General features: G+C 38.4%; 1 protein-coding gene across 2 annotated transcripts in view; it reads right to left on the bottom strand.

Moving 5' to 3' along the window:
- Window positions 1-26905, bottom strand: part of DIP2B (disco interacting protein 2 homolog B) — a 223929-nt gene that overhangs the window by 56712 nt on the left and 140312 nt on the right. Inside the window, exons 4-9 of one of the 2 annotated variants that reach the window (XM_043447299.1) lie at window positions 19777-19902; window positions 10085-10297; window positions 7281-7433; window positions 6743-6862; window positions 3330-3527; window positions 1815-1906 (exon numbers count right to left, since the gene is read on the bottom strand). In XM_043447299.1, coding sequence (XP_043303234.1) covers window positions 1815-1906; window positions 3330-3527; window positions 6743-6862; window positions 7281-7433; window positions 10085-10297; window positions 19777-19902 — 902 coding nt within the window. Of the gene's footprint in view, window positions 1-1814; window positions 1907-3329; window positions 3528-6739; window positions 6863-7280; window positions 7434-10084; window positions 10298-19776; window positions 19903-26905 lie in introns of both variants that reach the window. The other variant, XM_043447298.1, reaches the window with a different exon arrangement.

Raw genomic sequence — 26905 nt, 5'->3', positions numbered from 1 at the left:
ATGTGACATTTATCATGAAGACAATTAGTCAAACTATTTAATAGCCTAAAGAAAATGAAGTTACTGAGAAGGATGCACAAATCTAAAAGGATCTCTGTCATTCTCATGATTATACAAGGCACAATTTAGAGACTATACTGTAATTTATCATCATCACCATAAGAAATTTTTCACTTAATGCTATTGGTGATTTAGCAATAAACAACTCACCTTAGGTAGTAAGTTAATTACTTACAAAACCTAAGGTAATTTAGTGCAGGGCTAAAGCAATAAAATAAATGTGATGAATCTCTCTAGAGAGACAAGCATATTAAAGAGTAAGTCTTATTTCTCTCAGAGATGAACCTGCAAGAATGAAAGGACTCAATTACAACCTTAAGGCAAACCTAAGATTTCTTTCTTTTTTTTTTTGAGTCAGACAGACTCAGTCGTGTCTGACTCTTGGAGACCATATGGACTGCAGCCTGCCAGGCTCCTCTGTCCATGGAATTCTCCAGGCAATGATACTGGAGTAGGTAGCCATTCCCTTCTCCAGAGGATCTTCCCGACCCAGGAATCAAACCTGGGTCTCTCGTATTGCAGGCAGATTCTTTATCATCTGAGCCACCAGGGAATTCCCAAATACTTTTTAACAAATTCACTGCATTAAATCCTTAATAATTTAACCAACAATGCAAGTGTTCTAGCAAGAAGGCATTTGGGAGTTTAAGCATCACTGGTAGAAACCTTTATGAATATAAAGTTAATTCACTTAAAAAAGGTAAACAGTGAAACCTCCATAAGATGTTCAGCCCTTTGATCTCATGTGTAATGCATCACAGGGTCAATTGACTCTCCCTAATTGCGTCAAGAGATGCAAAAACACAGAAGTCATGATCATTGCAGAGCTTGTTGCTTGATGTGGATACTCACAGATTAACATCTGAAACTTAATTATAACACTGGGCCCCTGTTTTCCCATCTCTAATTCTCTTAACTTACTCCCAAGACAAGTTTAACTGTGAACCTTCCAGAGTTCTAAAAAAAATACTAACTCCAAAAGACATTTAAACAACCCATTTCCTTTCTGCACACAAGTGTCCATGTTGTTAGGAAGACACAAAATTACTTTCTTAGGGTTCAGTGAAGATTATCAAATGCTCACATGTCACACTTATAAGTAAAAGTCTACTTTAGCTGCCCTTTGCCATGACGCAGAATTTTTAAAAGGCTAGTTTAGGAGATTCTGTAATCATGAGTCTACTAAGAAGAATTCTGTTGTGTATGCATTGGGTGTTTTATTCTATAACTCCAAATGAAAAGCAATGTTTGATGATTGGAAATATTTTTATTTATAAAGTGCAAAAAACCTCTAAATATTAAATAAAATATAATGTCATCTTCATTAAAGAGAAAGTAATGATGTAAATTTGCTCCTCCTTAGAAGTAACATAATTTTCATTCCCTGTCTACATAAAACTTCAGAGAACTTGTTTTCTAAAGTTTTATGGGGCATCAAAGAGTAACCTTGATTACTACTTTTGTTGTCCAAATATTGAAATATTCATTTACAGAAAGATTTATGTTTCTCTTTATTTTCACTAGTACCTTAAAACAGTATACTGATTAGAAGCTACACAGAAAGAGACATGCGACTATTTTTCAAACTATACATTCAAGAATTATAACCTGGGTTGGAACCAAATGATTTTCAATTTCTAAGAATAACAGTTTTATAAATTGTGCTGTTGAACATTAAAAAAAATCCAGAATGTGCATGCTAGAAAACAAAAAAACATCACCTCCCTAAAAAAAAAAACAAAAAAGACAATTACCCTATCTCCAGGTTTTAATACAGGTTCATTTTTGGTCCCCAGTTTATTAAGCAGTGTATAGGCCAACTTTAAACTTCTGCTCCACAACTTTCCTGGAAAAAGAAAAGAAAATAATTGTGTAGAAAAACACAGGTCTACTTTAATAAGAAGGCACTCAGTTCACCAGCACAATGAATAAGATATCCATTACTGGCAAATGATACATTAGACAAGCATCACCCTCCACACACAGAGAGGCCTTCCCCCAAAAAACTGCTTTACATTCACTCTAGTTTAGGAAAGCCAGTCCCGCCTGCAAGCAAAAAGGAAACCACCAAAAGCTCACTCTAGACAATATTTCATATTCTTCTCTGATGTAATCTATCTTTAGAAATAATTTGATGCGAGCTGATCACACTTAAAAGGAAGGAAACAATTTTTTATCACAAGACTGAAAATCAGACCACTTCTTTCTAAGCCTTTTCTGAAGAACCACTTACATATATGGTATTGAATACTTGAATAACTGCAAAGCAGAAGTATGACTCAAATGACTGAGTATTCCATACCACTATATTTCAGTGAAAACAGACAATAAAAATGGAAATTATGTGAAACATGCAGATATATTCACAGATGTTAAATAAACATGTAAAAATCTCACTGCTTTTTTGAAGGGTATATGGATGAGATTAATGTACAGCTCCTGAGATGAATGCTAAAAACAACTTTAGGGAAGAAAGTCTATTCTTCCCCTTTTCTTGCTCCTTTTCCCAAACACCTTAGAAATTCTTACTTTAGATTATGAAGAAACTGAAAGAAAAATCATTTTACTTTGCACAGGCATGTTAGTTTTATACACAACTCATTCAGAGAGGCATCAAAGGGGAAAACTCATGTCAATCTATACAATTCTTTAAATAAAACCATTTTTCTTCTCTAAAATAGTCTATATGGAGGTCTGTGGACAATGTACACCACTTTAGAAGGGAAAGAGGAATCTGTCTGAATAAACTAGTACAAAATTGCACAGTCCAGGTTGAATCCATTCTTCTTGTTATTTAAGAGAAAACATAATAAAAATATTTTAAAAATTTATAAAACAAAACTAAATGGAAAAGTACTGATACTTTGATCACTATAGAAGCCTGTGCCTATTATGTGCAAGTGGCAGGATGAAGTAAATGACAAAGATGTGAAAAGTAATCAACTTCAATCTTTAGATAAAACTCTTGATTTTTACCATACACCATTAATCCTGCCCAAATGTCTTCCTGAAATCCTCCCCTGGTATTTAAACATCAGTGGATCTACAAAGTCTCTTCTTTTAAGTAATAGCTGCTTGCAATAGTCACTTTAGCAAAAGAAAATATCTGGCAATAGCTATACTTAGGAGCTTAGGATCCCACTGAAATAGTTTAAAAGATCTACTAAAATACAGTGACCAGTAACCACTAGATAGCAAGATGAAAACATTACCCATGATAATCTGAAGAGCTATTAGGAGAAAAGGAAGCTGGACTCATATAAACTCACCATAAGTAAGAGTGTAAACTGGCTTCCCCGTTACGTCCAGTGCGGTCAGACAGGGGCATTTTGCCTGAGTAGTGCCCCAGCGCTGCAGGGCAGACTCCAGAGCAGGGGGCCAGTTACAGATGACTCCTAGCGGTTCTCCCTTCACAGGGGTCATCTGCCGTCCCTCAGGCTTGGGTTGGTTAGGGTCTGGCTGAGGTACTATACCAAAAAAACACCCCAACAGGTATATGAACATATGATCTGAAGTAAGTACAAATACCAGCTAACATAACTGAGGTCTCTAATCTCAAAATACTTCCCTTTACCCTTTTCTGGCTTAAACTCACTCTGAGAAAAGAGAGGACATTGTTAGAAATAGTAATCCACAAACTGGGCCATTAATTCATTTTCCCACATAACTGTAAAACCATATTTAATACATTTTAGGCAACAAATCTTGACCCTGACAAAGCAAATCCCCAGACATACAAAGAAGCACAAAACATAAATTTGCATTTAGCACTTTTACAATTTTTAGTAAATTTATTATTTTTTTGGTTGTTTTATTTTTAGTAAACTTGTTTTAAAATCTTTAGTTTGTGTTTAATGTTAGATAGTCAGGTTCTATCTACCTCACGAGGTTACGTTTAATAAAAAACCATGGAATTGTGAGTCAGGAAACCCAAGTTTACATTCACTTTTTACTAGTGTGACCTTGGGCAAAAGGAGTTACCTGAGCCTCCTTTTTCCTCATCTGTAAAATGCAAATATAATAACAGGTATACAATAGGGACCTACTGGAATCAGGGAAGATAAGGGGCATGAACGACAATGTTCCTTCCATGTCTCTACACCTCTGCGCACATCTCATATGGCCAACCCTTTGCCTCTTGGTGAACGTACACTCATCCTTCTTAGGATATACCTTCCCTGGGAAGCCGCCCGGCCATTCCTTCCTTAGTGCTTCCACACTTCACGTGAGTGCACTCTTAACAAAGCACTGAGGATACTTAAGAGCTTCTATTACTCTAGAGGGTTTTCTCCCTCTTAGACTGAGAGTTCTTTAAGGAGAAGACATGGTTCTCATTCTTCTTATTGCCTTTAGTGCCTAATATGTAATGGTTGCTTAATCGCCTTAACTAAATTGAATGGAACTTGGGGGAGAAAAAAGAAAAGCACTAGGCAATTCCCTGGTGGTCCAGTGGTTAGGACTCAGCGCTTTCACTGCCGGCGCCCCAGATTCGATCCCTGGTGGGAGAAATAATATCCCATGTAGTGTGGCAAAAAAAAAAATTTTTTAAAGCAGTAGATTTATAATAGGGTAAATTCCAGAAACTAGAGGTGAATAATATTTCACACTTTTTCACAGAGACAAAATTAAAGTCCTCTTAATTTTTTTACAATAAACAAGTATTGCTTGAACTTTAAAAAAAATCCTGTATTTTCATAGCAGGAAGGATAATTTACATATGGAACAAAAGGTCAAGTGCTCACTGAATGTCAACTCTGTATGTAAGATATGATAAACATTGAGAAGATAAATGCTGCACGTATCATTCTTTGAACAAACATTTATTGCTTCTAATAATGTCAGGTACAAATAGTACAGAGCCATGCCCTCTAGGAGCATCCAGCGTGCAGTGGGGAAGCACACTCGTACACAGAGCAAAGTACACATGGCCAGTGCATGACAGAGATACGAAGAGAAAGGGCAGAAGAGGACCATGCCTCCTAGCTTAGAGGATGAGGGCGCCCACCTGGAGGAGGTAATGCCTGGGCTGAGTCTTAAAGGAAGAGTGGGGATTAGCCAGGTGAACAGGAGATGAGAGAAGGAGCACAGAAGAGAGAATGGACGGAATGAGCAGCAAGTATTAGAAGGGCAAGTGAAAGATGAAATGAAATGCATGTTAAAGCTCAGTTTAATGACAGATTGGGGAAAACTTAAAATGTCTTCACTCATTTTTCTACTGATACAAAATTAACAGTTTCACTTTCCAACTCACCACCCTAGGTAAATAACGTTTGCATATTCCCAGACCCTAAACCATCTAACTATAAAAATAAACATGGGTGATTCTAAATAAATAGTTTTGTTCTTACAGACAAACTGTATATATGGTAAGCATAGTTCTGGTCATAAAAGTCCATACATTATTGCCATCCATTAGGCCTCACTGCAGACCCTGGGGCATACTCTTCCAGACTTCCAAAGACATACAGGTATTTTTTCTCTTCCAAAGATAATTGTCATTCAAATGAAAAATCATTGCCTATTTAACATTAGTGGGAAGCTGTTAGCTCTATTCGGCCAATAAATGTTGCTCAAGTATGATTCCTGTTAGACTTTGACTTTCATTTGCCTTCTGAACACACAGTACTAAAAAGACTGAAGAGGCTATTACTGACATAGACACTTGAAAATTCAGTTCATCAAGAAAGATGACCATAGTTCAGTGAGTTTAGTGACTCCAAAAGAAAGAGAAATTCATCTTAAGCTCATACATTATGTTGCTTGGTGCTTTCTGCTGCACCAAATGGGTTAAGACTGGGTTGAGTCTACTAACAGGCTTAGTTCCGTTAAGGTCTGATGCGATCAAAGTCTGTTCTTAGTCTCAGGACATAAAAATGGACTGCAAAGCGACCAAGGCTCAGTTCTTCAGACAAAGGCTGTTTTTAGATAGATCTATTCATCACCCACCTTTAATAACTATTAATATCAAATGGCCACTTTCTATGCCCCCACATAGTCCCTTCCCAATCCTTCTATTAAATTCTAGATTCATTTTATCCCTAAATATTTTTTAAATTATTGAGTGAATAAATCACTCATCACTTTCTCTAGGGAGCTTTCCCCAACCATACAGATGAGACCGATTTCTTCCTTTCTCCAAGCTGTCAGTACCAGTTGATACATACTTATTGACTAAACTCAGTTTTCGACTGTAGTGTATGTTTTGTCTAAACTGGAAACAACATGAAGGAAGTGACTATATTTTTATGAACCTTTTCCACCATCCACCACGTTAAAACAGATCTACATATGTACTGACTGACTGATTTAACAAAAATGATTGGGTTATATGTTGAAAAAAAAAAGGGGGCAAACTTTTGAGGATGAATTTGATACTTCTATTCTAAGATATGGCAAATATAAATAATTTTTAAAATTATGTGCTTGTTCCTAATTTTAAAAAACTTATTTCCAAGGATAATTCTATGTTCCATAGCTATCTTCTTGTCTTTCCCTCCTCTCCCTCTACTTTTCACCTGAGATTTAAAATATAAATGATCGTAAGGGAAAGAAGATCAGAAAGCTATGAACTCTTCAACCAAAAATGATGCCTTATCCATCCATAACTCCTGTAATATTTACATGCAGTAACTGTTTACAAAATTTCTAAGGAATATACATGGTTTGGTATTATTACCACTACCTTCCACAATTTCTTCAGAATCATCCACAAAAAATTCTTTTAAGGGAGGCCTTTTGGGTCGTTTCAGAGTGTTGAGAAGCTGCTGGATTTTTGTGGATACTCTGCTATTGACAGGAACACCTAATAGGGAAAAAAATGGTAAGTTAAAATTAACTGATTTTAGGAATATTTCAGTTCCTCAATTCTCTTAGGAGCTTTCATTTTTAATGATGTTTGGCCTTTTTTCACAGTCTCATTCTATTTCAGCTGGGCTAAACAGGTACAAATACATACAGGATAATTTTTATGACAAGAGTAAAAGTATGGTGCTATTATTAATACTGTTTAAAGATTCCATCTAACCTCCCTTTTCTCTCCTAGCATTCTTTTCTTTTTCCATACTTTTTGTTCAAAGTATCTCTGAAAAGAGAGAGCTGAAATGACTTATGTGAGTAGGTCACAAGTCCTGCCACTGCTGGACATTACACACTGCTGTTTATAATTTGAATTTTTGCAGTTTAACTAATATGCCGTATTTAACTACCAAACAGCTGCCTACCATCAGCTGTATCCATAAGGCTGGACCTGTTGGATCCTTTGTGCATGCCTTTAACTATCCCCGATGGGGGTAGATCAATATTTGCTGGGCGTATTGAGGAAGATGATGACGAAGAGGTAGTTGTAGTGACGTCAGGGGGAGCAGAGAAATTCTCTAAGAGGGGAGAAAATAAAATTTAAAATTATATTATGTTAGCAGTAAGAATAAGAATCTTTAAGTCTTTTTTTGTTTCTACTGTTTGTTTTTTAACAAGAGAGAAAACTACTTAAAGGGGCATTAGCTCTAATTTTACTAGCAAGATATGATGAGGAACAGGTTAAGCCAGGGCATATCAGCTTTCTAAAATTATTACTTTTGAGAACTTGAGCAGGCTTAGTAAGATCAAATCACATATCAAATATTTCTCAAACACATTCTTTTCTACACAGAAAATCTGGTAGAAATCCAATGTTATAAAAATAACCACGATAAAATAAAAATTGCTGGTGACTTCAAAATGAAACCAAAGTCAGTATGATCATTACAGTTACTAATATTCTAGTCTCTGAGCATTTCTTCATGTTTATGGTGGTTTAATCTATGTCTCTTCACTCATTGAGGACAGAAATTGTGTCTTGGAAGTGGGTCAGATAGCTCAAGTCTCAGATGAAGAAAACCAGATAAAATCCACTTTTAATTTTTGTAAAACAACCCATAGGTAAATCTACTTGAAAGACAAGGTTCTCCCCTTAGTCTAAGCATGATCAAACAGTGCTGTTTTATTCTGCTTCATGTAGGGATTCTTACTATAAAGAAATAATGATATAGCTGGAAGAGAGCCATTGAACAGGGAAGTGTTACCAAAAATTTAGAAGAAGAAAGAGAAAATTAGAGGAAGCAAAACGTAGAGTTCACAAGAATAATGAAAAGCCACTCAAAACTATGAATAAGGAAAAAAGCATAATATAAACAATTTCTAAAATTATTTCAGGATTTAGGTTTCCAGGCCCCAAAAGTCTATACTTACTAGCTTAATACTTTTTACAGCTTTAAATACTTTGCACAAGTATACTGCAGTATAGTCTTTCTGTAGGATGATGTGGTAACGAAGCACTAAAAATAGACATTTTTTACCTGACCCAGGTACCTGATCCAATTCCACTTATAGGCATACATCCTAAGAGGAAATAATCAAACGAATACACAAAGTTGTGTGTGTGAGGATGTTCATTCCAGTTTTCATACAGCAAAAACTGGATACTACTTAAATGTCCAAAATAGGGAAATGGCTAAAATAAACCATGGCAGAGCCATACAGTGCCATATTTTGAAACCATGAAGACAAAAGTATGATTCTATATTAATATAAATGATTTCTGCTTTAAAAGCAGACATGTCTGCTAATAAAAGCAGGTTCTATTTAGTACCATTTCATTTCTGTAAAAACAAAACCAGAGCCTTACGTTATGCAAATAGCAAAGTCTAGGATCTACATGAAAGTGATAACATTGAAGTGTTATACATAAGTGGGGCTGTAGCTTATTTTTCCTTTTATCTGTATTTTCAAATTTTTCCTTTAGAAGCATGAAGTACTTATTAACTTCTGTTAGAGCAAACATCCAAAAGGCAATAATGTTGGATAAAATGGTTCCTGTGAGCTCCTGAACTTTTCACAGAGTAGAAGCAATATGAGATATGAAGTCAGGTAAAACCACCTTCTTAACAAAAACTGAGATAAAGTCAACTGAGTACCAGGAAACTATTTTTCACAAGTGAAACTGCTCTCTTAGACCATGTGGAAATAAAACCTGATCCCGCCATGGCTCTGCTGCCAACCCTCCCAATAGGAGAAGTGTTGAGTCTGCTCATCTGTAGCTGCTTTGGGGTGGGGGTGGGGGTGTGTGTGTGTGTGTCAGTCAATTAAGAGCACAAGACAAGCCATCGGCTGCTGGCCCTGACCTTTTAATGTGGGCAAGCATGACCTTAAGGTAGCTACTTTCTTAAAAAATTACAGGCTTGAATCAAAAGGTTTCCAAGTTTTTCCTCTTCAGAAATCACTTAATAAACATAAAGTGGTACAGGAAGGTCACTGACAAAAAATTAAGACACCAAAATGCAAATGGATTGTCAAGAAAAAAGGAATAGTATCACAGACACATGATGTTTATATATATCGCTTCATGCTGTGTGTACCAACTAATTAAGCAAAGGCAGAGACTTGAACTTTATGTTTATCTGCAGATGTCACAGACGCTTAGAACACACACACACAAACATAAAGCCAAGTCAAGCGAAAGCACTGACCGACATTCTCAGCCCGCACACTTCTGTTGTAGCAACAGTACAGCAGCAAGGACTATAAATCCAGTCTTCATGCTACAGACAAAAGAGTCTCACTGATACTGTCTTAATTCCGAATTTTCTCAGGTTTAATTTTTTTTTTTTTTTTTTTTTGAGAGAGAGAGAATGTAGGCAACAATCCTGGGAAAAATCTAAGATGTTGTATCTTTGAACACTTTTTCCTTGATGGAATATTCTCCAGCAGGGAAAAGCACACTGAGACTGGTGTTACATCTTGCAGCTTGAGTATTGCTTATGGAAATATCTATGGCTTCAGGTGGGCAATACTATCGCCAATAAAGCAGACATCCTCCATTGTTCCAAATGTGCTGCTCCTGTCTCCTTCTTTGCCTCATTGTTTGTCATGTTCATTCTGATACTATATTTTTAGGCCACCCTGAGAAAACCTAACACAAATCATAAACTATTTCCTGGCTACTGGGAGCCAAACGGAACATAATTTCTTGGGGAGATTCAGCTCCTACCTATTCGAGTATTGGCAAATACATCAGCTAGAGACCCACTGGTTCCTTTGACCTCTCCATGGGACAGCGTAGAAGATGCAGATGAAGAAGTGGACGATCCCTGAATTGACCGGTTGATCCAGGACTCAGCATTCTGTAAGCTCTGTTGCAAGGCAGCAGAGAGCGCAGCTTGGCGTCTCAGAGAGCCCTCATCCTCAGAGGCCGAAGACGTGTCTGTGTGGAATTAGAAAAACAGAAGTTCTCGATCCTGCCTAGAACACAGACCTTCCATATCTTTCTCAATGAGCACACATTCAACTTTGACAGCAGCAAAACATTTTATGTAAAGTTTCTTGCGAATCTCAAAGAAAGGCTTATGAACCAAAGTTTGCAAAAATAAAACAGCCAAAATCTAGAGGTTATTTTAAGTTCTTTTTAAAAACCCATTTTTGAACATTTAAACGTCATTCACTGTTTTTGTTGTTGTTGTTGCAGATGTTTTGTTTTTTTTTTGGTTTTGGGCTTAATCAGTATCTAAATTCTTCTGGCTTATCTCCTTATGTTCAAATAATGCTGAAGTGCCTCTATTATCTTCCTCAGTGTCTTTGTTAGAGAACATTGTGATGGGCTGCTACCCTGATTTTCACAAGTACTTATTAATTAGTGTCTACTTAAAAGGAAATGATCTTGATGGCAAATATAAAAATCTTATTTTTGGTAACAACAACTAAAGTGCCAAACAGTGAACTACATTTTGGGGAACTGACTTCCTGGAATAAGAAACAGCGCTCAGCCCAGCAGCAGTCAGGGTTTTAGTGGGAAAGCCAGCTGGTCACAGGGCACAGGTGAGCTCTACAAACAAGACGAGAGGCCACAGAGGTACTGCTCTCCATGGTTCCAGGAGAACTGTGAGGAATTCACTGGCGTCTGTATTTAGACCAGCTCTGACTTTCTAAATTAGAAAAGCATGCAGAAAAAAATAAAAAGAGAAAAGTTCAACCAAATATAGGACAGCTAAGGGAAGCAGAAGTCAGGAATTTATTCCAGCGCTCTGAGCATATGAGGCATACATGTTACAGCAGCATTTGGTCTGATGTCAGATAAACCCTCCTAAATGATTCTGAGAGTTACAATTTATGGCTTGTGCACTGAATTTCATTCAGTTTTTTAAAAAAGATTAATATTCTATGGTTAGTCCTGCTGAACTCTTTCCCCCACTCAAGTGAAACTGTAGGTCCGTGTTCTACTTCAGTTTAGAGAGCCAGAGAGAACTAACAGAACTAGAACAGTGCTAGCTCCTGACAACAGAAATTCGAAGAACAAAAGACTAATTTAATCTAGAAGTCAAATTGTGAGGATCTGAAGTAAGAAAGTTAAAATGACTATATCCTTTCTTCCTGCTCTCAAACTACCCCTGATTTATTATCTCACATTGAAGGAGATCTGAGGCCCAAGACTTATTATTATTTTACAGTGTACTACTTAACTATGTAATATGTGCTGGGAACTATCAGTTCTGGGAGTTTTGAGATGTATGAATTCTTATGAGACAGTAAATGCCCTAAGAAGGCTTACCATCTAGTACAGAAGACACACAACTCCTCAGATTATTTCACATAATAGATGCCAAGAAACGGGATCAGCAAAGGGTTTCACAGGAGGAACCCCAATCTCAGTCAAGGGCTGAAATACTTTTATGTAAATCATGTGGACTTTGGGGAGGTAAGAGGAAAGAGGCTGGAGAGGTAAACAGTGACCAGACTCCAAAGGATAAAGTGATATGGTTCTTTAAAAGGGAAAGAGATTTATAATCAAAAGGGGGGTAACAAAAGGAGAATACAGAGAAAGAAAAGTGATAGCTCCTGTAACATTTTACTTAATGAAAACATTTTCTGCATAATCTTAATGTTCAACTGTACCTTGGGAGGCAGAGACTTCTGTCTTTGCAAACATGCTTTAAGAAAAAAGAAAATGTATCTATGGGAGGAATGGGACAGGTGAATCTGACCCCGAGAATAAAGTATTTTTGGGGTGATACAGCACAGGATCCCACAACCTCCACTGTATTCACTGTGTCTTTACTGCACCGTTTATTTTAATCTGTGTAAGTCTAAAATCAGAATAACTCAATTTTTAAAAGATAGTAAAAACAGTATTTTCATGATTAGGTTTGTGGAAAACTGGCTTCATTATGTTTCTATATTGGATCAATTATGTAATTAGGTATATTGTTTCAATTCAATTACCTCATTTGCCTGCTAGTCCTCCTTGGAGTGTTTAGTGACTACAACTGTGGGAGGCTTAGTGCAGTGGAAAAAACATGGCTTTGGTGTCCTTGCATTTGAACTCTGGGGCCACCATTTACAAGCTATGTAGGGGACAAAGTTGCCCATCTGAGAAGGCTGTTTGCTTATTTATCCATTTAATAAATACTCTAAGGATTACACTAGTTGGCAGGAATAATATGGTAAGCAAGAAGACACAGTTCCTACTCTAACAGGACTTAAGAGTCTTCAAGAAGTTCGGGGTTGGTGCCCAAGGAAGTGAGACCTCAACCAAGGTGAGAAGGGTTAAGTAGGCATTATTTATGAGAGGCACAGAGGTGGGGACAGAGGGGAGTCAGGTAAGAAACCTGGGAGGGGACAGGAAACAAAGCACATTTGACGATCTGGAAGAAACGAGACTAGCTGAAGCACAGGATGCAAAACTGGTAGTGACAAAAGATGAGGCTGGACAAGTAGACAGCACTGGGTTGCTAAGGGCCACGTAAGTCAGCTAAGGAAACTCACCTCTGCTAATTGCTGTGGGAGAGCCCAAAACAAGACGAGTTACAGAAAGCACCAGCAGTGCCAGCATCTAACAGGTGGCCAATAAACATCAAGTCCCCCTTTCCCCTGAAAATCCCACCCTGTGTCACCTCACAGGTACAGAACTTCGGCCCTGCAAAGTTTTACAGTTTACATGTCAAGATTATACAAAATGTAAGCACCTCTCTAGGACTATATCTTAAAAAAAAAAAAAAAAAAGCTCATTTACATATTCATACATTTATTTTGTACCTTTTTTAAAAAAGTAACTGTCACTCACAAAAGTGTTAGGGACCAGTACAAAATTGGGCAAGATTAAATTAATATTAACAAAGTAATTCTTTTCCCACTGATTCTGCTCCAGTTGAATAGGAACTCACAACTCTTACCCATCATAACTCAAGTCCTTGCCGAACCTCTTGTATATGATGGATTTAACAGGTTTATACAACAGGAAAATATTCTGGAAATACAGCTTGCCCTTCAGGTTGTAACTGGTGTGACTTTAACACTGTATCATTTAATACTGATTACTGGAAGTCTAAAATCCATTTATAACCAATCAGGAAACATATAATGAGGAGTATGGTGCAAGCTACACAAGTTCCTGGAAAGACAATGCCTGACACTGGGTTCTGATAGCCGATATCCAAATTAGGTCCAGATATCAGCTTAAAACAGCAGGTAAGTCAAGAGTCACTGAAAGGAAGACCTCACCCTAACAACTGCTACCAAATATGACACATAAACTAGGCCAGGAAATGAGAGCTTCAAAGAACAAGTAAGGGAAACAACCATTAAGCCAGTTAGTATACAGTAGTCTGGAGTCCATGAAAAGAAATATTTGTGTGTGTTTGGGGCGGGCAGGGTGGGAAGGGATGGTATCAGGCAGGAGAGTGTCATGTTCTCTTGCACTGGTGGGTCAGGGGAATGAAGGACTTCCAGAACCTTCAAGAGAGGCGAAGTAAGTTTCCATGTAGGCAAAGAAAGAGTATGAAGCTTAGGAAGGAAAAGCTTTAGAGACCCAAGAAGGTGCAGTCTAAAAATAAAAACTTATATAGAGGAGAAGATTAAAAGGTTAGTTCTAAAGCAGTTCATTCTGGACTTACCTTGGGCTACAAATTCTGAAGTGATTAATCTAGCACTAAACTCAATCAGGGTGGATACTGATTGACCAGACGTGGATCAGGAAGATGTTCAGAACTATCTGAGAGATTTTCCAGCATCCCACAGTGACCTTGGTGCACAGAGAGCTGGCTGGGACGGGAAATTACTATGTAATCACGAATCAGCAGAGGCCCATGCGTTGTCTATTAACATCCATATGGGGATACTTATGAGAGAGGGGCGCTAGTAATAATTACTCCAAGATCACTCGACCCATAAGGGATTTCTGAACACTGTTTTCAAGGTATTGTCCCACGTCTATGAAAAAACATTTCACAAAATGAACTAATATTATAATTAATCTTGCTGTAAGAAGACAGGTACTTTTTTTTTTAAACTTACTGCCTACTTGGAAAGTTAGACCAAATATGCAGCAACTGCTAGAGCTCCAGAATAAAACCAGAAAACATTTACTTGACATGGTAGCTCAGTTGGCAAAGAACCTGCCCGCAGTGCAGGAGACCAGGGGTTCAATCCAGGGGTTGGGAAGATCCCCTGGAGAAGGAAATGGCAACCCACTTCAGGCTTCTTTCCTGGAGACTTCCATGGACAATGGAGCCTACAGTCTATGGGGTCACAAGAGTCGGACACGACTTAGTGACTAAAACATCACCATGGCAGGATAAGAGGCAATATGCCAAGTGGTTTAGAGAACAGGCTTTTAAGGCCAGACTGCTTTGGACTCCAATCTTAGCTCTGCCATTGATAGGAGTTGGGCAAATCAGTTCTTATGGGTCTTAATTCTACTGTATTGCTATTGTTCTTTTCTCTCTATTTTGGCGTTGTTTGCTCACAAAATCCAGTGGATCTTTATCTGTGGGGATTTTAAATTCCTGGACTGATGTATCCTCTCAGAAACCACTTGTGCCCCAGGTTATCATCAGCCTAGGACCACTTTCTAACATTAGATTTAACAAACAGGACACCGGAATTCAATTCTTGTACCTAGTGACCACAAATTATTAGAGAAGGTCCCTGCCCTCATTATTCTAAGGCAAAGCAGGCAAGCTTTCTCGAGAAGATTTTCTTTTGCTGAGAGGTTAATTTTTAATTTAATTTTTTCTAGTTGTCCCTTCTGCTAAAGATGTGAACCCCTCTGGGTATCTCAATCCCAACTTCCAACCTTACATATGTCTGAGGTCTTACCTTTCCTACCCTTAGAGTAATTAAAATTTAGGTCCTTTGTTGATGGTCTCTTCTCCTCCCTAGGAGAGCCCAAGTCAGCCCCATCTCACCACACTGATTTTCAGTGATCATTCTCTACCTCTCTCACTCCTGTATGTATTTAAAAGGAAGCTAATTAAATTCTACCTAGTATTTCTAAAGAGAAATTTTCTTTTCCCTCTTTCTAAGAGAGAGTTTTCAGGTTGTCTAACTGACCACCCAGCTAGAAATAGATGTCTGAGCAAGTTATTGAGCCTCTTTAAATCTGTTGTCTCATCTGTAAAATCAAACAGAGAATTGTCAAGAAAACAAATGATGAAAAAATGTTAAGCACTTAGCCTTTTGACTAGTACACAGAGGTACTCAAGAAACGGTAGCTATGAATTATGTTTATTGGAAAATTTTAAATTTTACAATCACTTATTGAAATAAACTAATTCAATCTGATAGACTGGGTTTTTATTGTGCTTTGGCTTAAAGAATATTAAATACTAAACTTCTAAGTACTTGCGGAGCTCTGCTCATAACTTATATCAATACTAATGAAAGCATGTTATTAGAAGATCCAAAAGTTATTAATTATAGCATATTTATAGAGGTCTGATTTGTCATCTCTCTTTATCTTGTGATTCTGAATAAAATTAGAATATTTAGGGGAACTCTCCAAGTTAGTAACTGACTAATAATGTGTTTTAGCCTATAAGCTCTCAGAAGGCAACAACTGTTCAATTTGTTTGGAATAATACCCATTCTAGGATCATACATATGGGATTATCTATTAAGCAAAAAAGGACTTTCCAAGAGTAAAAAACAAAATCAAGCAACGAGTCTGACACATAATTGCTGAATCCTAGGACAAATCACTTAGTGAGTATAAGCTTGTCTGTTTCCTCATCTCTAAAGAAATCTGGGCTTTCCACTTCACAGAGAGTTGGTTAAGCAGAACAACTGAGGCAGGGCAGCCACTGGTACATGAAAGTCCTCTGCATCCTGTAATTCCATATAGCACCATTAAAGTTTGCTAAAACTGTAACAATATTCCAGTCTGTTCATGGGCATTGTTTTCATAAATAGAAATACAGAGCAGTAAATGTCTCTGTGTCTGGCCCTGTGAATTACTACTACAGTCACTTTCAAGCAGAGCCCTGTATAAGAGAAACTCAGATCTCTAAATTTTAAGCTTCATTCTATGCAAGCCAGTCAAAACAGCTTACTGTGCTTTGGGGTCATTATGTGGTCTATTTGTTCATCTGAGCACCCTCAAAATGCAGTGCAGGGTAAGCCCACATGGGTGCAGAAAAAGCTTAGAGGAAAAAAAATATATGCTGTAGTTTTTGCATTGTGTTTATCTGTATGAATGAGTAATAGCATTACACAAAGAAGCCCTACAAAGAAAGAGCTGAGGTAATTGCCTCATGACATTAGTAAATGATTTCAGCACATAAAGGGAACTGGATGGCAGTAATTCAAACAGTCTAAAAGACTATGAAAAAGGCCACAGGCACTAAAAGAACCACAGACTGCTACCAACTTGGAGAATTTAGATTTTCCAATCCATAAGACAGAAATCAGTGCATGTATCAATAAGCAGGTTTTAGGGTGACTGACATTTTATTATTTGAGAAGGCTTTATGAACAAAAGACAAATCAGCTCTCGTGCCAAATGTTTTCCAGATTATATATGATTACTATGAACAAAACCAAGATTTATGACATAGTTCACTTCCAGACTCTTTTTGTTAAATCCCTCCAAAATCAGCGCTAGGTTTTCACCACTCCAGTGACTCCCACAGGTACACGCTGGTTGCAGGTAAGACGCCGACTGGCCACTGCGCTCTAGCAGGTATCCCAGAGACCAGGCTCACCTGGCGCAGCGTGGGCAGAGGAAGGGCCCTGAGCAGACACACGTTTCGTGACGTGTGTGTGGTGTGGCCTCTCAGTGCACAGAGGACAATGCAACTATAATACCGTGAAATCTGAGGTTAGTCTTGCCCTGCAAGAGTGGCACAGTTGTTCTAGAGAGAGAACAGTAGCAATGTCACTTTCATAGCTGCCTAGAATCTGTTTTGTTTTTAAATCAGCCCATAACCGTCAATAATTCATGTCAATTCTCCTCTTCCTCTTGACCCCTTGAGCAGAGCTTCAGCATTTCCTCTAAACTTCAGTGTTTTGGGGGCTAGTAAAAAGGCAAGATAAAACCTACCTGCCTTCCCTGGGTTAGGCTGTAACAGGTTCTGGGAGACAGTGATAAAAGGGTTAAGGTTCAAGGGCCAAGTCTCTAACCGGTGGCTCTCAGATGCTTGGAGAGAATGGAATCCATATCCAGGCAAGGATACCGGAGTGGGTAGTAATTCCCTTCTCCAGGGGATCTTTCTGACCCAGAGACAGAACCCAGGTCTCCTGCATTGCAGGCAGACTCTTTACCACCTCAGCCACCAGGGAAGTCCTTATCCTAACTTGGGAAGAACAAATTCCATCCCCCCAGTGGAAAGGTCCCGAGAGAAGCCTTATGAAACAGTCCCTCCACAGCCCCTCACACTGGAGCACAGGATGGTTCCAGGCATGTGTGTTGTTGAACAAGAGCATCAAGTGCATCGAGGTTCAGCTCTCTGTGGGGCCATGTGAGAAACTGCTACGTGGGGTGCTCTCGGTGCTCGAGTTGGGACAGAAGCCCTCTTCTATTTGACAACACTGATGTCTCTAAGAGCATATCAACATCTCTCACATACCATTCAGAGTTCCCGGAACAGGACATAAATAGATAGGAAACCTTCTTATTAGCCTGCTCTGCTGAATAAAGGTCTTAACAGAGAGAACTGAATCTTTACAATCATGAAATTATTAAAATAACCAGGTAATCAAGAAAATGATGCCACATCTTTAAGGCTGCAGACAGAGTAGAACATTCATGTTTACAAATACAGAAGCCTGTGGTGAATTCCACAGGACTAGGGCCTTGTTCAGCAATAAACAGCCTCGATTTAGGGTTGGTGAATTCCCTTCAGGCAGTGACTTTGGAAGGGGACAGAAAAGGTCTCCATTCCGTCTGCACATTCTCAAAATCCTTTGCTGCACTCTTCCATTTTACCCGAGGCCATGAGAGAGGACTACTTCACAGCTGCATTTCTTTAGCACAGTTTCTGGGGAGGACTGGTTCTAAGGACTTGGGAGTCTGCGCTGCTCCCTACCCTTTGCCATTTACTACAATTGAACCCTCAGCTACGCTGCGCCAGAATCTGCCAGCAAGGAATAGCTGTGAGCCTGAGAGCCCCCTTTGTCCAGAGGACCCGCTGGTGCTGCACTAATGCGACAGGGAAGCCATCCAAGATTCCGAACGAGTGGGCTGGAAGTATGCACCACTACAGACACAAAACGTCTCATTGTGACGGTCTGCTAGAGGTATCCTGCGTTACATTTTGAGGATCACTTGAAGCCACAGAACTATTTCTCTTTGGAACATATTGACACCACAGATGTAAAGAAAAAAAGCACACACAGTTAATGAGCCCATAGCACGTCCGGATGCTGTGAGAAGTTAGCCAGAACCTAGGAGAAGACTATTAATATAAACCTAGGCCAGGGGCTAGGATCAGTGTGAACAGCTCAGCTTGACAGCTGTGAATCAGAGCCAACCACGACAAATGTAACCTTCCTGGGAATCTTCCCCAAAAGACAGGGTAAGTCACTGAGACCAAAACAGTTCAGGAAATGTTTCTCCCCCAAAGACTGTATTACCAGGAACAGGACAGTAGAGAAACAGACACTATACTGAGGCTCTGAAACAGACGGACTGTTTAGTCTCAGAGGCCTACACATCGAGATTCTGAGATTTCATCTAAATTTTTAAAAACTTTGGGGGAGATTCCAAATGGAAAAGACAACTTAAAGGTGTTCCTGTTGCTCTTCAAATATGAATTTGTGGGGGTGGGGGGTTGGGGGGGGTAAGTCTTCCAAGTTTGGAGGGTGGTGATGGGCCTCTTAGTTCTGGCTTATCTCCTGATCCAATTATAGAAAGTGGATTTTTAAAGAAATATAAACATATACAAAATATATTAACACACACATAAACACTTACATATGTTTTCTAGGTTTATTGTAACTTGGCATGAATGCTCTCTTTCATAACACAAAAACATTTTGTCCCCAGATCACATACTCCTGTGACTGTTGCAGAGACAAAGGATCTGATTTAGGAGTATAAATTTGTTAAAGACATACATATATGACTCTGGGTCATATTCTGGATGTCAATAAAGAATAGCTATTTAGTCACAGAAGGGTGTTTCTTAGACCCTAAGCTTTGGCTTTATTTATGACTACATGAGTTTGGAGGTTAGAGCAAGGAAATTCTGGAATTTCAGAAGAAAATTAAAAGAAAAAAAAAAAGCTTTACTCTTAAGGCCTTTTTTGTGTGTTGTTTACAATGAAATAATCAAAACCTGTCACCTTTAGTGTGTACTCATACATTTCTGATGATGAGGAGAGAGTTTTAGCTCCTACCTCAGAAAAGAAAAAGCAGAACTCAAGCAACATCAAAGTAGTAACTGTCAGAGAGAAAGCTTCTGATAAACCTACCAGGTGGTGTGCAGGCATCCGCAGGAGACTGGACAAATGTGGACCGCCTTTTGGTGGGCATGGGCAAAGCCATTTTCTGTTCTTTGTGCTTTGCCAGTGCAGCCTGAACTGCTTCTGTGTGGATATCTGAAAGAGTAAATATTTGCATTTATTAGCTCCTGGTTCTCAAAGTGTTTACTTCTTTCAGCTGAACTATCCCTGCCTCAGCTGTTAAAAAGGATGTTTAGGTGACTTTTATTTATCATTTGTGCTACAGCAAAAAGGAAAAACAGACCAAAGAAGTAGTCAAGGATAATTTACATGAGAGGAAAATGAAGCCCAGAATGATGAGGAGACTGTTTAACACAATGGAAAAGAAGCTGATGGAGATGGGCTTGTAGTGAGAGGAAGAATCTAACTTGCATCAGGGCCAGCTGGGAACCCCACCTCTGAATGGAATGCATGTGATGCAGGTACCCAAAGGACACTCTCTGTTCAAGCTCAGGATTTGTTTAACTGTCTGAAAGGAGTTGACACTCTTCAGTTCTATACCACAGGAGAGTAGGGCTGATTCTGATCTAGAAAATACAAGGGCCAGCGGTACTTGTTTGCCACTCTGCCCACAAAAGAACACAGCTCTTCACTTGAATGTCTAATAGCAATCGCAAAATTAACATATCCAGAGAAAACTCTTGATTCTCCACTCCCATGCCAAAACTCAATCTATACTGCTACAAAATAGGATCATATAATACACAGTATTTTGGACTGTGCTTTGATTTTTTAAAAAAATATCTTTATTTATTTGGCTGCACCAGGTCTCGGCTGAGGCATGTGGTATCTAGTTCCCTGACCAGGGATCGAGCCCCACGCCTGCACTGGGAGTTCGAAGTCTTAGCCACTGGACCACAGGGGAAGTCCCTGGGCTCGATTTTTTTTTTTTTTAACTATGAGCAAATCCTTCTGAGGCAGATAAGATCTGAGGTGGCTTCCAAATTCAGAGAAATTTCCTCTTCTCAAGGAAATGGCCCAATCTACATATGCAAATGATCCTTGAAAGTCTGTCCCTTGTAAGAGCTGGACTAATCAGTTCACTTGGGAGGGGGCGGGGGAGGGGGCGGGGAGGGGGGGCAAGTTTCTGAATCAAGAAACTGCAGCTCCTAAAGTGGAGTCACATGAACAGCAGTACTCTAGAAGAGACTAAGTCATAATTAGAAGCTTAGAACTTTCAGCCCTACCCTCCATCCTCAAGAGAGAGGAAAGGGACTGGGGATTGAGCTAATCACCAATGACCAATTATTTAATCAAGCATGCCTAGGTAAAGGAGTCTCCATTTCAAAAAACAAAACAAAACAAAACCCTCTAAAGTAAGGGATTTGGAGAGCTTCCTGAGTTAGTGAACACATCTTTGTGTCAGCAGGGTAATGTACCCTAAACCTCACAGGGACAGGAGCTCTTGGGTTTGGGACTCTTCTGCACCTTGCCCTATGAGCCTCTTCACCTGGTGATCATTTCTACCCTTTATAGTAAACTGGTAATATTAAGTATTTTCCTGAGTTCAGTGAGCCATTATAGCAAATAATCAAACTTGCGGAGAGGGTGGTGGGAATTTTGATTTATAGCCAAGTTGAACAGGGACTTTCCTAGTGGTCCAATGGTTAAGACTCTGCACTCCCAGTGCAGGAGGCATGGGTTTGATCCCTAGTCCAGGAACTAAGATCCCACTTGCTGAATTAAGCAACCCCATATAGCCAAGCTGGCCAGAGGGAAGCAATGTGGAAACACTACAAACAGTTTCCAACTTATGATAAATTCAACTAGTGATTTCTTTTTTTTTACTTTACAATGGTATAAAAGCAATACACATTTAATAGAAACTGTACTTCGAATTTTCAATTATTTTTTCCTGGATATGATTCTCTCTTGTGATGCCAGGCAGTAGCAGCAAGCTACAGCTCCCACTCAGCCACACGATCACAAATGGCTAACACACTTAAAACCATTCTGTAAACATACAGCCATTCCATTTGCCCAACTGTAGGTTAATGTAAGTGTTCTAAGCACATTTAAGGTAGATAAGGCTAAGCTATGATATTCAGTAGACTGTTGTTCTATGTTGAGTCACTAAGTTGTATCCGACTCCCTGCAACCTCACAAACTGCAGCATGCCAGGATTCCGTCCTTCACTCTCTCTCAGATTTTGCTCAAACTCACATTCATAGGGTCAGTGATGCCATCCGACCATCTCATCTTCTGTCACCCCCTTCTCCTCCTGCCCTCAATCTTTCCCAGGATCAGGGTCTTTTCCAATGAGTCAGCTTTGTGCATCAGGTGTCCAATTAAATGCATTTCAACTTACATTATTTTCAGCTTATGACAGGTTTATTGGGATGTAACCCCACTGTAAGTCAAGGGAGGTCTGCACTTGTGATTGGCCACTTCCTTCTCCAGGGGATCTTCCCAACCCAGGGATCGAACTCAGGTCTTCCGAATTGCAGGCCAACGCTTTACCATTGGAGCCACCAAGGGAACCCAAAGGCGGGGGGCAGTCTTGTGGAAATGAGCCTGTGGGGCCTCCATTGACTCCAGGTAGTTAATGTCAGAAATGAATTAAATTGCAGGACAGTGAGCTGCTGTCTGCAGAGAACTGGAGAATTGATGGGTGTGAAAAACCCACACACTAGGTAGGTACCTACCAAACAATAGCCACTTCTACCTCAAAACCACTCACTCATTATAGGTAACCAATCTCCTTATTGATTTATCCTGCCTGTATTTCTTTGTGCAAAAAATAACCATATTTTTTCCATATCCCTGCCTTTCATACACACAAGGTAGCATACCATATGTACTTTTTAACACTATGCTTTTTTCACTTAACAGTACATCCTGGAATTCATTTTACGACAGCTACTAGAGATCTTCTTCATTCTTTTTTTAAAAGTAGAGTATACAGCACTTCATTGTATACCAAAGTTTCATTCAACTGCTACCCTATGTGTGGGGATTTATGTGTTTCCAATATTTTACAATTACAAATAATGATACAACAAACAGCCTTGTGCAATACACTTCTATGCTGATGAGAATGTATCTGCAGGATAAATTCCTACAAGTGAGACTCCTAAGTCAAAAGTCAAATACAGTTTAAATTTTGTTACATCTTGCCAAATTCCTCTCTGAAAGAGCTTTATCATACTGTGGTACTATCAGCAATGTACAAGAGAGCCTGTTTCCCCACTGACTTGCCTTCAGAGTATATTATCTACCTTTTCACTGTTGCCAGTTCAGTGGCTGAGAAATGACACCTCAGTATACTTTAAATTTGCACTTTAAAAAAAAAATCATTACTGATATTAAACATCTTTACACAGGATTTTGAAGCCATTTAATATTTGTTTGAAAGTGAAGTGAATGTTCATGGCACTTCACCATTTTTCCATTGGAGTCTTAGTTTATTTTCCCTTGATTTTTAAAAATTCTTCATATATAAAAGATATTGGCCCTTTATCTCTGAGAAATGTTAGAAATATTTTCTTTCAGTTTGTCGTTTGTCTTTTGCTATTGTTTGCAGTGGTTTGTTGCCATGCAGAAGGTTTTTTTGTTTTTTGTTTTTTTAAGATTCTATGGAAAATCTCAAGTCAGCAACCTAAATGCACAACTGTTCTTTTTTTGTTCAAAAAAAGAACAAAATAAAACATAAATTAGCAAAAGGAAATAACAAGGATTAGAGGAGAAATCACTGCAGATGGTGACTGCAGCCATGAAATTAAAAGACGCTTGCTCCTTGGAAGAAAAGCCATGACAAACCGAGATAGTATATTCAAAAGCAGAAACATCACTTTGCCGACAAAGGTTCATATATGTACAGTCAAAGCTATGGTTTTTCCAGTAGTCATGTACGGATGTGAGAGCTGGACCATAAAGGCTGAGTGCCGAAGAACTGATGCTTTCAAACTGTGGTGCTGGAGAAGACTTTTGAAAGTTCCTTGGACAACAAGGAGATCAAACCAGTCCATCTTAAAGGAAATCAGTCCTGAATATTCATTGGAAGGACTGATGCTGAAGCTGAGCTCCAATACTTTGGCCACCTGATGCGAAGAGTTGACTCATTGGAAAAGATCCTAATGCTGAAAAAGACTGAGGGCAGGAGGAGAAGAGGGTGACAGAAGATGAGATGGCTGGATGGCATCACTGACTCAATGGACATGAGTTTGAGCAAACTCTGGGAGATAGTGAAGGACAGGGAAGCCTGCTGTGCTGCAGTCCACTGTGTTATAAAGAGGCAGACATGACTTAGCAAATGAACAGCAGTGCAGAAATAAAACAGAGGGAAGAAAAACAACAAAAACAAGAATTGGTTTTTTGAAAAGATGAACAAAGTTGACACAACTTTATCTACATTAAGAAAAAGAACATTCTTGGTGGTCCAGTGGTTAAGAATCTGCCTGCCAGTGTAGGGGACACCGGTTCCATCCCTGGTCTAGGAAAATCCCTAGGGGCAATGAAGTCCATGCTCCACAACTGTCGAAGCCCATGCTCCACAACAAGAAAAGTCGCCGCAATGAGAAGCCCATACACCATAACTAGGGAGTAACCCCTGGTGCAACTAAAGAAATCTCACTAGCAGCAATGAAGACCTAGGGCAGTCAAAACAAACAATAAAAATTTTCTAAGTTAAAAAAAAATTTTTTTTAATTTAAAAACAAAAAAGAGAGAAGATACAAATAACTAAAATCAGAAATGAAAGAGGAAATATTTCAACTGATGCCATAGAAGAAACATATAACCTACCAAGATTAAAACCGGAACAGATCAATTACTAACAGGAAGATTGAATCAGTAATCAAAAACCTCCCAAAAAAGAAAAGCCCACATTTCACTGGAGAATTCTATATAAATCACTTTTAAGAATTAACATCAATCTTCTCAAACTCTTCCAAAACCAAGAGGAAACACTCCCAAACTCATTTGATAAAGCTACCCTATCCTAATACCAAAGCCAGGCAAAGATACTATAAAAAAAGAAAACTACAGGCCAAAATAATGTTGTTAACCAATATTAATTACAGACCAACTACAGACCGGATGAATATTAATGTAAAAATCCTGAACAAAATACTAACAACCAAATTCAACAGCACATTAAAAGGACAATATGGCATTAAGAGGACTATCCACCTAAATTGCAAGGTTTGATTCAACATATGAAAATAAATGTAACACTCTAATATAACAGGGGAGAAAAATCATACGATCATCTCAATAGATACAGAAAAAGCATTTGACAAAATTAACATTCTTTCATAAGAACACTCTACAAACCAGAAACAGCAGGAAAAGTACTTCAAGATAATTATCAAACATGAAAAGCCCACAGTCAACATCATATTCAACAGTGAAAAGCTAAAAGCTTTTCCCATTATCATTAGGAATAAAGCAAGGATGCTCACACTCACCTATCTATCCAACACAGTACTGGACGTTTTAGTCAGAGAAATTAGGCAAGAAAAAGAATAAAAGGCATCCAAGCTGGAAAAGAAGAAGTAAAATTGTTTCTGTTTACAGAAGAGATGATGTCATATGTAGGAAATCCTAAAGATCTCACACACAAAGACTGTCAGAACTAACAAATTCAGAAATTGCAAGATAGAAAAATCAACATACAAAAATCAGTTGTGTTTCTGAACAGTAACAATGAATCATCTGAAAAGAAAAGTAAAAATTTACAATAGCATTAAAAAAACAGAACACTTAGGAATAAATATAACCAAGGAGGTGAAAGATTTGTACAATATGAGACATTGATGAAAGAAATAAAAGAAGACAAAAAAGTGGAAGACATTTTATGATTAACATTAAGTCCACTAAGGACTGCAAGACTTAATATTGTTAAAACATCCATATTACCCAAAGCAACCTAGAGATTTAATGCAATTTCTGTCAAAATCTCAATGACACTTTTTTAAGAAATAGAAAACAAAATTCCTAAATGCATATGGAATCTCAAAGGACCCCAAAGAGCCAAAACCATCATGAGTAAGAAGAACAAAGGTAAAGGCTTCACTCTTCCTGATTTCAAAACATATTACAAAGTTATAGTAACCAAGACTATGACACTGGCATCCAGACATACATATAGAGCAATGAAAGAGAACAAACAGCCCAGAAATTATGCTGGTGTACACGGCCAAATGGTCTTCAACAAGGGTGTTAAGACTATACAATGGAGAAATGACAGCCTTGTCATTTCCAGACAAATGGTGCTGGAAAAAACTGGAATATCTGTATGTAAAAGAATGAAGCTGGATTCTTATCTTTCACCATACACAAAAATTAATCAAAATGGATTAAAGATCTAGACATAAGACCTGAAACTATAAAATTCTTAAAAGAAAACATAGGGGAAAACACTTTATGACCTTGGAATGTAATAATTTCTTGAATGTGACATGTGTTTTTACCACAATAAAAAAGAACTGAAAGCAGAGTCTTAAAGTGGTATTTACACATCTGTGTTCACTGCAGCATTATTCACAATAGCCAAGATGTGGAAACACCCTAAATGTCCATGAATGGATGAATGGATGAAGAAAACGTAATATGTACCCACGACATTATGTATTAAGGCTGGTATTATTATCCAGCCTTAAAAAAGGAAACCTCGTCATGTGCTACAACACTGACATGCTAAGTGAAATAAGCCAGTTACACACACACACAAAACCCCCTAATATATACCACTTTTAAGAGGTATCTAAAGTACTCAAACTCATAGATATAGGGAGCAAAACAGTGGTTGGCAGAGACTCGGGCCAGAAGAAACAGAATTATTGATCAATGGATAGAAAGCTTCAGTCATGCAAGATGTAAAGGTTCCAAAGAGCTGTTGTATAACAATGTGCGTAAGTTAACAATACAATATACACTTTAAAATTCTAAGAGTAAATTCATGTGTTTTTACCACAATAAAAAAATTTTTTTCTGTAGTCTTCTAATACATCTGGATTTTCAGTCTTCTCATAGGCTTTTCATAAGCTTAGATTATTAAAAAGTTGACTAATATTTTCTCTAGGTACTTATATGGTTTCTTGTTTACATGAAGATCTTTGATTCGTTTGAAGTTTTTGCCCGTATCTGGTGCGAGATA

This window comes from Cervus canadensis, chromosome 25, assembly GCF_019320065.1.
Source record: "Cervus canadensis isolate Bull #8, Minnesota chromosome 25, ASM1932006v1, whole genome shotgun sequence".
Taxonomy (NCBI): Eukaryota; Metazoa; Chordata; class Mammalia; order Artiodactyla; family Cervidae; genus Cervus; species Cervus canadensis.
The sequence above is the reverse complement of the archived record's forward strand: the minus strand, read 5'-3'. Positions and strand labels throughout refer to the sequence as shown.